This window comes from Hemiscyllium ocellatum, chromosome 13 (assembly GCF_020745735.1).
Source record: "Hemiscyllium ocellatum isolate sHemOce1 chromosome 13, sHemOce1.pat.X.cur, whole genome shotgun sequence".
Classification (NCBI taxonomy): domain Eukaryota; kingdom Metazoa; phylum Chordata; class Chondrichthyes; order Orectolobiformes; family Hemiscylliidae; genus Hemiscyllium; species Hemiscyllium ocellatum.
The window spans coordinates 22,968,686-22,983,638 of record NC_083413.1 but is presented as its reverse complement, the minus strand read 5'-3'; the positions used below and the strand labels follow the sequence as shown (position 1 = coordinate 22,983,638).

At 45.3% G+C, this 14,953-nt stretch overlaps 1 protein-coding gene across 1 annotated transcript in view; it reads left to right on the top strand.

The window, feature by feature from the left end:
* Positions 1–14,953, top strand: part of fndc3ba (fibronectin type III domain containing 3Ba) — a 341,227-nt gene that overhangs the window by 211,306 nt on the left and 114,968 nt on the right. The window contains exon 7 of the mRNA XM_060834618.1: positions 8,839–8,897. Within this exon, the coding sequence (XP_060690601.1) occupies positions 8,839–8,897 (59 nt within the window). The remainder of the gene's footprint in view (positions 1–8,838; positions 8,898–14,953) is intronic.

Here is a 14,953-nt window from a genome sequence, read left to right as displayed (position 1 = left end):
CATTTCCTCATTGACAGGTTGTTAATTTTTGGAATGTTCTATCCCAGAGGGCTGTGGATGCACAATGCTCAGTCACTGAGAGTATCCAGTACACTGGGTCACAGATATTTAGGCACTTGGGGAATTGGAGATCCGGCAGAAACATAATGTTCAGGTCAAGAATCAGCCATGAACGGTGTGGCTTACTCATTGCATTTCTTTCATTTTTGGGGCATCATCCACTCCATTCCAAAGCCTACTACCCTCCTCCCCTTCCATCCCATGTCACCAATCAGTCTCCAGCCATCTTTCATTGTGGGTGTTGGACATTGCAAAGCCATTCACAACAAATGAAGTACGTTTGAGTGAACCCACAAACATCGCTGTCAATTTGTGCAATTGTGCACAGCAAGATCCCACATGCATTGCCGTGGTAGCGACCAAGTGATCTAGCTTTAGTGATGTTGATGGAAATATATTTATCCAGTGGACTCTCCTGTTCCCTGTTCATCGGGTGGCGCTGGGTGGGGGTGCGATTTTATGGGGAGGACAGTCTCGGGAATTCATTACCTTCTTGGAAAGGTGACATTTCTGACAGCTTGGCACTCCCTCAAGCAGCACTGCAAGTGTCAGCTCTGATTTTATGCTCAGGACATGACGTGGGACTTGAACCCTTAACCTTCTCGGTCAGTTTTGAATGAGCTTGAACTATGTCCAAGCTGCTAGTGCTTTTGAGTTACAGTGGTAGTGCCTGGACCAGGAGATCCAGGTACAAAGCCCAACTGCTCCACAGGTGTGTAATAGCCTCTCTGAAAAGGTTAATGAGAAAATATCAATGTCCAACCTGGTCACCCATCATGGAGCACACCCAACTTCATTGTCCTTCCCTCAATGAGGCATCGTGGGTAGGGTATTTGAAGACACTGGTACACACTGAGGATAAGAATGGTTTGTCTCATTTAAACTGGACTTCCCATTGCACAGACATTGGGAAATGTAATGATAGCTTTCACTCACTGAAATATTACTGAATTGTAATTCCCTTTAAACATTTAGAGTAGGTTCTTTTTAAGGAAAGGAAATGCGATGGTCAACATGCAGCACACAATTGCAAAAAGACTAACCTGTGGCAACTTCTAAGACAAAAGTCATATAATCTTGTGCTGTGGATAAAGGGGAACAAGATGGTGGATTGTATTTAGATTTTCAAAAACCACTTTTGGAGTCACAGTCATTATTGTGGAAAGTCAACTCTCAGTGTAAGGGCTCAGGGTGTAGTATGGAGAGAGGATCAGAGGTTGGGGTTGGCTGGATATCACAAGAGTGCCTCAGGGGTCAGTGCTTAGGCCTCAACTCTTTATAATTTATATAAATGATAGGGATGAAGGGGTCGAAGATGTGGGAGCTGTCTTTGCTGATGACACATGTTGAGTGCTGTTGGAATCTTTCAAAATGAATCACAAGATGCTGAGAAAGTGGCTCAGGACCATCGTTTCCATTCTTGAGAAGTGGGTGTTGTGAACAAAAGTCTCCTGTGTCCCCATGCTCTGTTTTCCTGAACAATGTGAATCTTAGGCAAGTCTAATTCTAGAGTGAATTATACAATGAATGGAAGAGAATTGGGAAAAGTTGATGGGCAGAGATTTGTGGGAGTGCAGGTCCATTGTACCCTGAAGGTTGCTGCACAGGTGGATAGAGTGGTCAAGAAGGCATATAGTATGCTTGCCTTCATTGGACGAGGTTTTGAGTATAAGAGCTGGCAAGTCATGTTAAAATTATACAAGGCATTGGTTCGGCTGCATTTAGAATACTATGTACAATTCTGGTCGCCACATTATCAAAAGGATGTGGATGCTTTGGAGGGGGTGCAGAGAAGGTTTACAAGGATGTTGCCTGGTATGGAAGGTGCTAGCTATGAAGAGAGGTTGAGTAGGTTAGATTTATTTTCACTAGAAAAAAGGAGATTGAGGGGGGACCTGATTGAGGTTACAAAATCATGAAGGGTATAGACAGCGTGGATAGAGACAAGCTTTTTCCCAGGGTGAAGAATTCCATAACGAGAGGTCATGCTTTCAAGGTGAGAGGTGGAAGGTTTAAGGGGGATACACGCAACAAGTACTTCACGCAGAGGGTGGTGGGTGCTTGGAACGCGTTGCCAGCAGAGGTAGTAGAGGCAGGCACTGTAGATTCATTTAAGATGCATCCGGACAGATGCATGAGCAGGTGGGAGCAGGGGGATACAGAAGCTTAGGAATTGACCGACAGGTTTAGACAGTATATTTGGATCGGCTCAGGCTTGGAGGGCCGAAGGGCCTGTTCCTGGGTTGTGAATTTTCTTTGTTTCTTTCCCTGTCCCCATGTTCCATCTCCTGTGTCTCAACAAGGGAGAATAGCCAACACACAACCTGGTTCTGAAATAGCAACAGGACAAAGTGCGATCCAGAGATGGGTAAAGAAAAGGGAGTTGAATCAATGAGAAGGAGAGCAAGGGACTGAAAAGAGGCGGAGAGATGGAAAGAGAAAGCGAGAATCTGAATTGGAGGGTGAAGTGGGACAGAAGTGAATGGGTAGTGTGAAGGGTGGAGAGAGAGAGAGGGAGAGACTGTGAGAGTGCATTGTGATAGAAGAGAGATGGAGAGAAAGAGACAGGAAGGAAACTATGCATGAGGGATGTAAAAAGAGCAGAGAGAGGGAAAGGAGAGGGTTTGTTTGATGGAAGAATAGCAGACCCAGCAAGCTCCTGCAGCCAACAATGTGATAAGCATCCAGGCAGTTCACTTGCATTGATATTGTCCCAGATCAATCACCTCCAGATAGTAGCATAGGATTGTCCCTGCTCACCTGAAAGGAAGGCTGGGGCCTGTGTTTTGATACTTTTTTGAGAAGGTAGCCCCTCTGACTGTGTCACTGTCCTTCAGTACTGCACTGAGACTATCAGCCTGCTTAGGGGCTCAGACCTCGGGATCCCTCCTCTTTCCAATTGATGGTGATCAGAGTGACATGCCCGACAGCAAGCACAGCAGATTCCCCACCCAGATACGTCACATCACTCCGCACTGTCCCTATCATCACTCTCAGGACAGGGGCTGCACGGGGTTGGATACAGAGTAAAGGTCCCTCCACACTGTCCCCATCATCACCCCCAGGACAGGGATAGCATGGGATTAGATACAGAGTAAAGGTCCCTCCACACTGTCCCCATCACCACTCCCAGGACAGGGGCAGCACGGGGTTAGATACAGAGTAAAGGTCCCTAGGGACTAACTCTGTCATCACTCCCGGGACAGGGACAGTGTGGGGTTAGATACAGACTAAACCTCCCTCCACACTGTCCCGGGACAGGGGCAGCATAGGATTAAATACAGAGTAAAGGTCCCTAGGCACTTTTTCCGTCATATCTCCCGGGACAGGGCAGCACGTGGTTAGATACAGAGTAAAGCTGCCTCTACATTGACCCCATCAAACACTCCCAGGACAAGGGCAGCACAGGGTTAGATACAGAGTAAAGCTTCCTCTCGACAGTCCCCTTGCAGGCTGGGTTTTGGGGAGCATGTTGGTGTGAGGAGGGTAAAGGGCGATTCCTTCTCGCTTGCATTTCACTGCAGGATGATCCTGAACATGTGCTGATGAAGTGGTGTTTAGAGATAATGTAGTCATTCCCGTGTATAACATGGCTGCTGATTGGCGCAAAGGTCAGGTGATGTTGACCAGTGTGAACAAATGGCAGCCCAGGACCCCAGGATGAATCCCCAGTGCTCTCCAATGTGATGTGATGCCTGAGAGAAACTCAATTTAACACCCCAGCCAGACATTGTGCTGTCCTGGTACTGCAGCCCGCCCTCAGCACTGCATTTGGTGGGTCAGCCTGGACTATAGTCTGAGACCGCTGCACTGGGATTTGAACTCACAGCCTGTTGATTCAGATGCAGGAGAGCACACGGCAGCGAGCCGGGCCTTATGCCGGGCTCTTGATTAGTATCGAGTTCAACTGGGTTGCTGGACGGTGACCAATGTTTCCTCAACCCTGTCACGTTGGCCCTGAGGTGTATTTTGAGATAGAGGCTGCTCGCTTCACCACCAGCTGAGATTAACTAAATGAGCAGAGGCCAGGAAGCAAGCGTGGGACAATCTCACCCTGCATGGCTTGTAGAGCATCAGACAGAGACCTCACGAACTGACGCATCGGCGGGTGGAGGTGTGCTGGTGGGGGAATTTGGAAAATAAATAGCGCGTTGTGAGGGACGTTCTGTGTTTGTTTGACTTTCCCTCGGCTTGGCTGGCAACGAAGCTGTGAAGAGGAAAGTTTTGTTAAAGAGCCATTGTTCATTTTATTGGCCAAAGCGTCAGGAATCAGATCCAACCCACAAACCTTCTGAATATGCCAGAATTCAGCCAAATGGAACCAAAATAATGAAGAGGCTGCTTTCCATTGCCCCCTGCAGATTCTGCAGAATGAACGAAGATTCACAAAATAACAGCCTCCCACACAATGCCCAGGCCCCAGCAGCTGATTGGACTCAGTGCTTGTCAACTAAGGAAAGGAGACGAACAACAACTGGGATTCCCATGTGTGTTGACAGCATGTTCCTGTTTATATTCAACACATGCATATGCAGATGTGTGTGTGCACATGCTAAGTCATACACATGCCCACAAATATGTACACACTCGCACGCACACACACTCGCGCACACACACATGTTCACACTCAGTCACACATATGGGTACATAGTACATACACTCATATTCATGCACAAATGTTTGGATGCAGATACTCAGGGGCATACATATGTGCGCAAATATGCCTTTGCACAAATACTTGGCTGCTCTTAAAATACACAGCATGCTAGATTTCACTCACTCATAGAGTCATACAGCACGGAAACATACTCTTCTGTCCAACCCGTCCATGCTGACCAGATATCCTAACCTAATCTAGTCCCATTTGCCAGCATCTGGCCCATGTGCCTTTAAACCCTTCCTATTCATATACCCATCCAATTGCCTTTTCAATGTTGTATTTGTACCAGCCCCTACCACTTCCTCTGGCAGCTCATTCCAAATATACACCATCCTCTGTGTGACAAAATTGCCCCTTAGGTCCCTTTTAAATTTATCCTCACTCTCAGATTCTTACTTACTCACTCCCGCATTCACTCACTTGCTCACACCTACTCACACACTCATATTCTCATTCACTCACCCACTCAGACCCTCACTCGCTCACCTTCACACACACTCTTACTCACTCACTCAGACTCTCTCATTCACTCTCGCATGTGCATCATATGATCGGCCATTGAGGGGTAGAGCATACACTTGGTGTTTCCTGCTCCTGAGTCATGTTCTTACGTTGACTCGTATTCTCAAATGCCTGAGGTACTTGCACCCACTCACATTCACACACGCTGATAATCTCTCATTCACATGCATTCACCAACACACAAAGATGTGAATCCATTTTTACACACACCACCAAATCTCTCTCGCACATACTGTCTTAAAGACACACACACTGTCTCGAATACACAAATCCATACTGTTCCCACACTCAACATACTCTCTCGGCCTCACACAGCAATGGTGTCGGAGTCACTGGGAGAACGATGTAGTTGAGCTACTGAGTGTTAGCAGCTGGACAGAGATGTGGGACTGTGATGCCACATCATATCAATAAACTGGGAAATGTGAGTTTGTATTTCAAGTCAGGAAACTTGAGAATTTGAGTTCATGAAACAAGTCAGATTGTTGATAAAGATCCAACCACATTATTGATGTCTGACTGGGGAAGGAACCCTACCTGTTCTGGGTTTATTCTCTTCTGGGTATTATTACCAAGTAGCTGTAACATTTTGCTTCCGCGTGTTTTCCATGTTCTCTATCCAATCTGTCAGATAGGACCAGTGCCTGACATCTTAATATATCCCTAAGGCATCCAAAAGACACTGATCTTTCTCGAATGGGACTTGATGCATCAGTGAATGAAATGTTTGGGGTCATTATCCATGGTGACATTTTCATGTCTGAGTTGAAGGGTCATGGGCCCAAACCTCACTGGAGGCTCCAGACCAACACTCCCAGCTGGATGTCTTGAAACACGTAAACGTGGACAAATCACCAGGACCTGATCAGGTGTACCCTTGAACTCTCTGAAAAGCTAGGAAAGTGATTGCTGGGCCCCTTGCTGAGATATTTCTATTGTCAATACACACAGGTGAAGTGCCAGAAGAGTGGAGGTTGGCTAATGTGATGCCACTGTTTAAGAAGGGTGGTAAGGACAAGCCAGGGAACTATAGACTGGTGGTGGGCAGATTGTTGGAGGGAATCCTGAGGGGCAGGGTTTACACATATTTGAACAGGCAAAGACTGATTAAGGATAGTCAACATAGCTTTGTGCTTGGGAAATCATGTCTCACAAACTTGATTGAGTTTTTTGAAGAAGTAACAAAGAGGATTGATGAGAGCAGAGCGGTGGACGTGATCTATATGGACTTCGGTAAGGTGTTCGACAAGGTTCCCCATGGGAGACTGTTTAGCAAGGTTAGATCTCATGGGATACAGGGAGAACTCACCATTTGGATACAGAACTGGCTTAAAGGTAGAAGACAGAGGGTGGTGGTGGAGGGTTGTTTTTCAAACTGGAGGCCTGTGACCAGTGGATTGTCACAAGGATCAGTGCTGGGTCCTCTACTTTTCGTCATTTACACAAATGATTTGGATATGAATGCAGGAGTCAAACATAGTAAGTTTGCAGACGACACCAAAATTGGAGGTGTAGTGGAGAGCAAAGAGGGTTACCTCAGATTACAATGGGATCTTAATCAGATGGGCCAATGGGTTGAGAAGTGGCAGATGGAGTTTAATTTAGATAAATGTGAAGTGCTGCATTTTGGAAAAGCAAATCTTAGCAGGACTTATACACTTAATGGTAAGGTTCTAGGGAGTGTTGCTGAACAAAGAGATCTTGGAGTACAGGTTCATAGCTTCTTGAAAGTGGAATCGCAGGTAGATAGGATTGTGAAGAAGGCATTTGGTATGCTTTCCTTTATTGGTCAGAGTATTGACTATAGAGGTTGGGAGGTCATGTTGTGGCTGTACAGGACATTGGTTAGGCCACTTTTGGAATATTGCGTGTAATTCTGGTCTCCTTCCTATTGGAAGGATGATGTGAAACGTGAAAGGGTTCAGAAAAGATGTTGCCAGGGTTGTAGGATTTGAGCTTTATGGAGAGATTGAATAGGCTGGGGCTGTTTTCCCTGGAGCGTCAGAGGCTGAGGGGTGACCTCATAGAGGTTTATACAATCATGAGGGGTATGGATAGGATAAATAGAGAAAGTCTTTTCCCTGGGCTGGGCAGTCCAGAACTAGAGGACATAGGTTTAGGGTGAGAGGGAAAAGATATAAAAGGGACCTAAAGGGCAACTTTTTCACGCAGAGGGTTGCGCTTTTATGGAATGAGCTGCCAGAGGAAATGGTGGAAGCTGGTACAATTGCAACATTTAAAAGGCATTTGGACGGGTATATGAATAGGAGGGTTTTGGAGCGATATGGGCCGGGTGCTGGCAGGTGGGACCAGATTAGTTTAGGATATCTGTTTGGGATGATATCCTAAATATCCTAAACTAATCTAGTTTAGGACAAGTTGTTAGAGTACTACGTTAAACTGTGAAAGTTGGGATTACGAGATCCTGCGGCCATTATTTCAAAGAAAAGCAAAGGAGTTCTTCTAAGTGCCCTGGGTGAATGTTCATCCTCCAACCAGCATCACCAAAGCCTGATTACTTGGCCTTCACGGCTTGTGGGATCTTGCTGTGTACAAAGAGCTTCCTGCATTGTCACAGAGACAAGGCTTAAGAAGCATTTTGTTGGCCTGAATCTGTGTTGGGATGCTTAATGGTGCTATGTAAATGCAGTTTTCTTTCCCAAATACCTTTCTTCGGGGGTGGGGGTTTAATTAAGTCTCAAAGTCAGTGTCAAAATCATAGGCTAGTGATGCTCAGATCACAATCCGAGGCTCGGATTTGGTTTTAGTGAAGGGGGCGTTGTAACGTGCATTGGACGAATTCTGATGGGCGTGGACGTCTGCTCCAAATTGATTATTGGTCCGGGCTGCAGTCTGTCGGATAGTTTGCGTTCGGACTGTGGTTTGTATCCGATAATCCGAACTGGGTCATCGACGGAGGAACAGCGACTATCCCCAACAGAAACATCCCTTTATTCCTCTCACTATCTTCTTCATGTCACGGCCGGGGAAGAGCTTGGCAGGGAGCAGGGACGGGTGGGCCATTTGGTGAATAGCAAGATCCCAAAAGCATACAATGGGCACCCGCAGACAGAATGGATGTGGCAGGGGAGCAGCCGCAGTATTGGGATGGGAGCCTAACAGTTGTCTCATACACTTTCCCCATTCCTGGGAAGTCATGACTTTGAACTGCTGAGGTTTGTTACTGGCCTAGGAGAGCGTGTTTGGCAATTGTTTTCACAATTGAGCAGCCTTCTTCAATGACATTTAAAAGACATTTGAAGAGGTACGTGAATAGGAAGGATTTAGAGGGATATGGACCGAACGCATGCAAATGGGACCAGTTTAGTTTGGGAAATGTGGTTGGCATGGATGAGTCAGGCTGAAGGGTCTGTTTCCGTACTGTATGACTTTATGAGGGGGCGTTCCTGTGTGATTGCAAGCTGACAGCATCATCAGAGTAATAACATGCCCAAGAGACCTCAGAACTAAGGGCAGCATTGGGAATGGTTGCTTGCAAAGCCAGATGCTGGATTGTGAATGATTTTCCCAGTGAGTCCATCTCCATCCCGTGGAGTGGCTGAATTTCAAACTTTCTTCTTTATTTGTTCTTGCAGATTTCGATTCTGAAACGAAAAGGGTGCAGGACATGCTTTCTGGGATGGGGAGGCCACAGGTATGTGACCCTGTCTTCATTGCGGAAAAACACGGGGCCTTCCGACTATTTGGGAATCTCCGTAAGAAAAGCTGAAAGTGATGGAGCAGCCTAACAGGCCTGGCAGCATCCAGGAAGAGAGAAACAGAATCCAGTAAGATTCATACTCAGAGCTCTCAAGGCTCTGGAACCTGCTGAGTTTCTCCAGCACTTTCCATTTGCATTTTAAGACTCTACCATCCCCATTTATTCGGGAATCTCCATGTTGGGAACAAGCTTGTGTCTGGGAGACACATTCTGTATCTCTGACACACTCAAAGAAAGTGCATTTCGTTGTCTCAGCAAGTGATTGGGATGAAACGTTCAGTTCCTTTCACTAGGAAAATAGCCCAGTCTGTGAGCTAAAAGGTAAGAGAAAGCGATGTCATAAGACTGTGCTGAGAGTACAATCACAGACACCAGTGTACACAATAAATGCCAGTACATGTTGGTTGGGCTGAATGGCCTGTTTCTGTGCTATTTATTTGTGTAGTATAGGCTGAGAATCTCCCAGATCCTTTCCCTTCCCATTGCCATTCAGTTCCATTTGATCCTCATCTCATCTCCATCTTATCTTCATCTCCAACTCCCGAGCCTGATCTTATTTTGTGCTCCTTTCCCTCGATTTTACCAATCGAGAAAGAAGCCAGCAGCTGTGAGTCTTCAGATGGTCCTGGAATCTATGGAAATTAAGGGGGTAATCTCCCACATTCCTGCAAAAAGAACCCAAGCGTGAGGTCAGGAGAAATGTATTGTTGGGATCTGAAATGTCACAGCGTGGTATCGGCAGATGAATGTTCAGAAGGGAATGAGAGAATTATCAGAAGGGGAGAAATTTGCAACACTGGGAGATAGTAAGGTGGATTAATTGGATGGCATTTTTCAAAGAACAACACAGTGGATCAATTGGCTTCCTCCTTTGTCAGGGCATTGGCGAGATTGAGATGGGAGGTCACAGGGTGACCAAAAAAAAGAATAAATGCATGGTTTTCTTTTCTATTTTCTTTGTTAACTTTCAACAACAATAATTTACAATTATTTAGCACCTAAATGATGATGTATCCCCAAGGCTCTTTATAAGAACAGGCGAAGATGACGTTGGACACTGAGCCACAAAAGATGATAGCAGGACAAATGGCCAAAGACTTGGCCAAAGTGGTAGGTTTGAAGGAAGGAAGTGAGGCAGAGAGGTTGGGGGAATGAATTGCAGAGCTTAAAGCCTCAACAGTTCAATTCATGTCTGCCAAGAGTGCACTGGTCAGGATTGGGAATGTACAAAAGGTCAGAATTAGAGAGGTGTGAGACTGGAGGAGGTTACAGAGATGAGGCAAAGCCACAGAGGAATTCTAAAACAATGATTAGAATTTTAAAATCCTTAACCCAAGCTGAGCATATTGGCAGAAGTGCAAATTGGGACACGGGTCACAGAGTTTTGCATGAGCTCAAGTTTCTAGAGGATAAAACACTGGAGATCAATCCAGAATGCGGGAGAAGAATTAAGTTTAAATGTCACAAAGGTGTAACTGAGGCATTCAGTAACAGATGAACTGAGTCCAGTGAGCAGTTGAGCTGTGTAACAGAGATGGAAATAAGCAATCCCAGTCACGGTGAGGAAATGGGCATAGTAACTCCTCTCAGGGTCAAACCTGAAACAGATATAAGAAAGATATTGGTGGTGGCATGAAGGGGGATGGAGAAGGCTTTTTGACTGGTTGAGGGTGTGTGATCATGTGATGAGATCTCCTGGCAAATGTCCATCTCGAGTCAGCAAATGAAACCTCCGGAAAGGATACTGCCGTCAGCGAGTCTTTGGCATTGTCTCTCTCTGGAGACTGTGGAAGCTGGTGACACTCATTAGTTCAACAAACAGGTTGATTCCTTTTGGAAAATAGTATGTTGGGTTTGAGTATCTGAGTGATTTGAGGTGGAACTCACACCAAGTGGAAAGTGACTGGGAATAAACACGTGACTTTGAATCTCTGGATTCTGTCTTATGTGTCTCACAGAATCATCAAAAAAAAGGAACAGGAGACAGCTATTTAATCTTCTGAGTCTGGTCCACCATTCAGTATGATCATGGTCCACCATGCTACTCAGTCTCTCAGACAGGATATCAGTATAACTTTAAGAGGCAGCCTCATGATATCAACCTATCTGAGCATGTGACCTGAACACTGGAAGGTTTCAGATTCCATCTGAACTGGAACCACTTGAAGCATGACAAACTATTGTGTTCTCGTCTGTAACCAAATGGCTTAATGATACCCAAGTGCCTGTGTATTTTAAAATTCATTTGTAGATATAAAATATGTTAATGAAATTTTGGATTTTTTTTTACCACGCTACCCAAATCTAATTCTAGTTTTACGGGAGCTAACAGAAAGCATTTTCACCTAAAACACAAATGCGTTACAGGAGGCAAAAACACACCACCATTCTCAAAACTGTCAATCGCTAATGCTTTTCCACATTGTGTTTTGGACCATCATTGAGAAAGATCGATGTCTGATTAATCAATAACTCCATAATCATTGTAGCAAGTGGTTACGCTGATAAGGTGAAATCTATGGAACATGGGTTAATTCTCAAGGCCAGAGTTGATCCAAACTCTGATGTGTGCTGTTCTTTTGGTTGGCCACCAGATGGCTCACTATAACCAGTGGATTGAGATCAATGCCTTTAATGAACTTTCCAGCAAATGTTCACATTAGAGATGCAGTGTGTTAGGATGCATAGTTTTGCCTCATATGAAATAACTTCATCTCTCCCAGAAGGAAAAAGCTAATAAAACTTGCAAAAGGCATATATTGTTCCAGTTCACCTTCTAAAGGGCGGCACGGTGGCACAGTGGTTAGCACTGCTGCCTCACAGCGCCAGAGACCCGGGTTCAGTTCCCGCCTGTGTGGAGTTTGCACGTTCTCCCTGTGTCTGCGTGGGTTTCCTCCGGGTGCTCCGGTTTCCTCCCACAGTCCAAAGATGTGCAGGTCAGGTGAATTGGCCATGCTAAATTGCCTGTAGTGTTAGGTAAGGGGCATGTAGGGGTATGGGTGTGTGGCGGGTCGGTGTGGACTTGTTGGGCCGAAGGGCCTGTTTCCACATTGTAAGTAATCTAATCTAAATATCAAAATGGAGTTCCAGTGTGACCAGAGCACTAAGTGTTGGTGTTTTCTAACTAGTTTGTCCCTCTGGTGTAATGAGCTATTGAGCCAGCAGGTGGAGGTAGATTATCATGCTTTGTGAGTGTTTGCCTCTGGACGTCAGTTTTTCAACTTCCCTCCCCCCAGTTCGATTAGGTTAAATAGGTGGTAAAAAATGTCCCATACATTGGTTTTGTATTCCATTTTAAATTTGGTGGGTGAACACGTTCTGAAAAACTTGAATTTTGTTTTAAAATTTGTAGAGTGTTTGCAGTTCAGAAAAATAAGTGGAGATCTCACATTAACAAAAGCTTTTAATAGGTATAAACCATGTGGAGCACGCACAAGTTGACGTGAACTCAGGTTGACAGAAGTGATTCTTCAATGAATTGTAGAAGTAATTGTGAACTGGTGGGCAGAGCTGTGTATAGGATCCCTGCAGAGCAGACATGAGTCGTTCAGCCCATTGAGTCTGCAATGACCTTCCAAAGAGCATCCCAACCTTTTCCCATAACCCACATTAACTCACCTGGCCTGCAGAAACAACAGGGCAATTCACCATGGCCAATCCACCAAACTTACAAATCTTTGGACTGCAGGAGGGAGTGTGCAAACTCCACACAGGCAGTTGTGGAGTCATAGAGATGTACAAGGAGAAAGTGAGGTCTGCAGATGTTGGAGATCAGAGCTGAAAATGTGTTGTAGTATTTGAATGTTAGTGTAAGTGCAATGTCAGTTGTGTAGGTTGTACGTTCCAATGATTGGTGGACTATATCAAGCAATACATACTTTTGAGTAACTGCACTGGGCAGTGGGCTATGTGCCAGCCCATGCTCAACCAGCTCGCTCTTGCAAACTTCCTGATGAAGGGCTTATGCCCGAAACGTCGAATTTCCTGTTCCTTGAATGCTGCCTGGCCTGCTGCGCTTTTCCAGCAACACATTTTCAGCATATAGATGTACAGCACGGAAACAGACCCTTCAGTCCAATACATCCATGCCAACCAGATATCCCAACTTAATCTAGTCCCATTTGCCAGCACCTGGCCCATGTCCCACCAAACCCTTCCTATTCATATACCCATCTAAATGCCTTTTAAATGTTGCAATTGTACCAGCCTCCACCACTTCCTCTGGCAGCTCATTCCACACACGTACCACTCTCTGTGTGAAACATTTGCCCCTTAGGTCCCTTCTGTATCTTTCCCCTCTCATCTCAAACCTCTGCTCCCCAGCTCTAGACTCCACCTCCCCAGGGAAGAGACTTTGCCTATTTACCCTATACATGCCCCTCATAATTTTGTAAACCTCTATAAAGTCACCCCTCAGCCTCTGACATTCCAGGGAAAACAGTCCCAGCCTGTTCAGCCTCTCCCGATAGCTCAAATCCTCCAACCCTGGCAACATCCTTGTAAATCTTTGCTGAGCCCTTTCAAGTTTCACAACATCCTTCCGATAGGAAGGAGACCAGAATTGCACGCTATATTCTCAAAGTGGCCTAACCAGTGTTCTGTACAGCCGCAACATGACCTCCCAACTCCTATGCTCAGTACTACTCTAAAGGAAAGCATACCAAGTGCCTTCTTCACTATCTTACCTACCTGCGACTCTACTTTCAAGGAGCTATGAACCTGCATTCCAAGCTCTCTGTTCACCAACACTCCCCAGGAACGTACCATTAAGTGTATAAGTCCTGCACTGATTTGCTTTTCCAAAATGCAGCACCTCGCATTTAACTAAATTAAACTCCATCTGCCACTTCTCAGCCCATTGGCCCATTTCATCAAGATCCTGGTGTAATCTGAGGTAACCTTCTTTGCTGTCTACAACACCTCCAATTTTGGTGTCATCTGCAAACTTACTAACTATACCTCCTATGTTCATATCCTATTCATTAATATATATTACAAAAAGTAGTGGACCAGCACCGATCATTGTGGCACTCCACTGGTTACAGGCCTCCAATCTGAAAAACAACCCTCCACCACCACCCTCTGTCTTCTACCTTTGAGCAGTTCTGTATCCAAATGACTAGTTCTCCCTGTTTTCCATTGGATCTAATCTTGCTAACCAGTCTCCCATGGGGATCCTTGTCGAGCGCCTTACTGCAGTCCATATAGATCACATCCACCCCTCTGCCCTTATCAATCCTCTTTATTGCTTTTTTCAAAAAACTCAAATCAAATTCATGAGACATGACTTCCCATGAACAAAGCCATGTTCACTATCCCTAATCAGTCCTTGCCTTTCCAATTATGTGTAACCCTTTCTCTCAGGATTCCCTCCAACAACTTACCCACCAGCAATGTCAGGCTCACTGGCCTATAGTTCCCTGGCTTGTCCTTACCACTTTCTTAAACAGTGACACCACATTAGTCAACCTCCAGTCTTCCAGTACCTCACCTGTGACTATTGATGATACAAATATCTCAGCAAAGGGCCAAACAATTACTTCCCTAGCTTCCCACAGAGCTCTAGGGAACACCTGATCAGGTCCTGAGGATTTATCCACCTTTATGCGTTTCAAGACGTCCAGCACTTCCTCCTCTGTGATATGGACCTTTTTCAAGATGTCACCATCGATTTGCCCACATTCTATATCTTCCATGTCCTTCTCCACAGTAAATGCTGATGCAAAATACTCGTTTCTTATTTCCCCCATCTCCTGCGGCTCCACACAAAGGTTGCCTTGTTGATCTTTGATGGACCCTATTCTCTCCCTAGTTACCCTTTTGTCCTTAATGTATTGGTAAAAACCCTTTGAATTCTCCTTTACTCTATTTGCCAAAGCTATCTCATGTCTCCATTTTGCCCTCCTGATTTCCCTCTTAAGAATACTCCTACTGCCTTCATACTCTTCTAAGGATTCACTCGATCTATCCTGTCTATATCTGACATACAT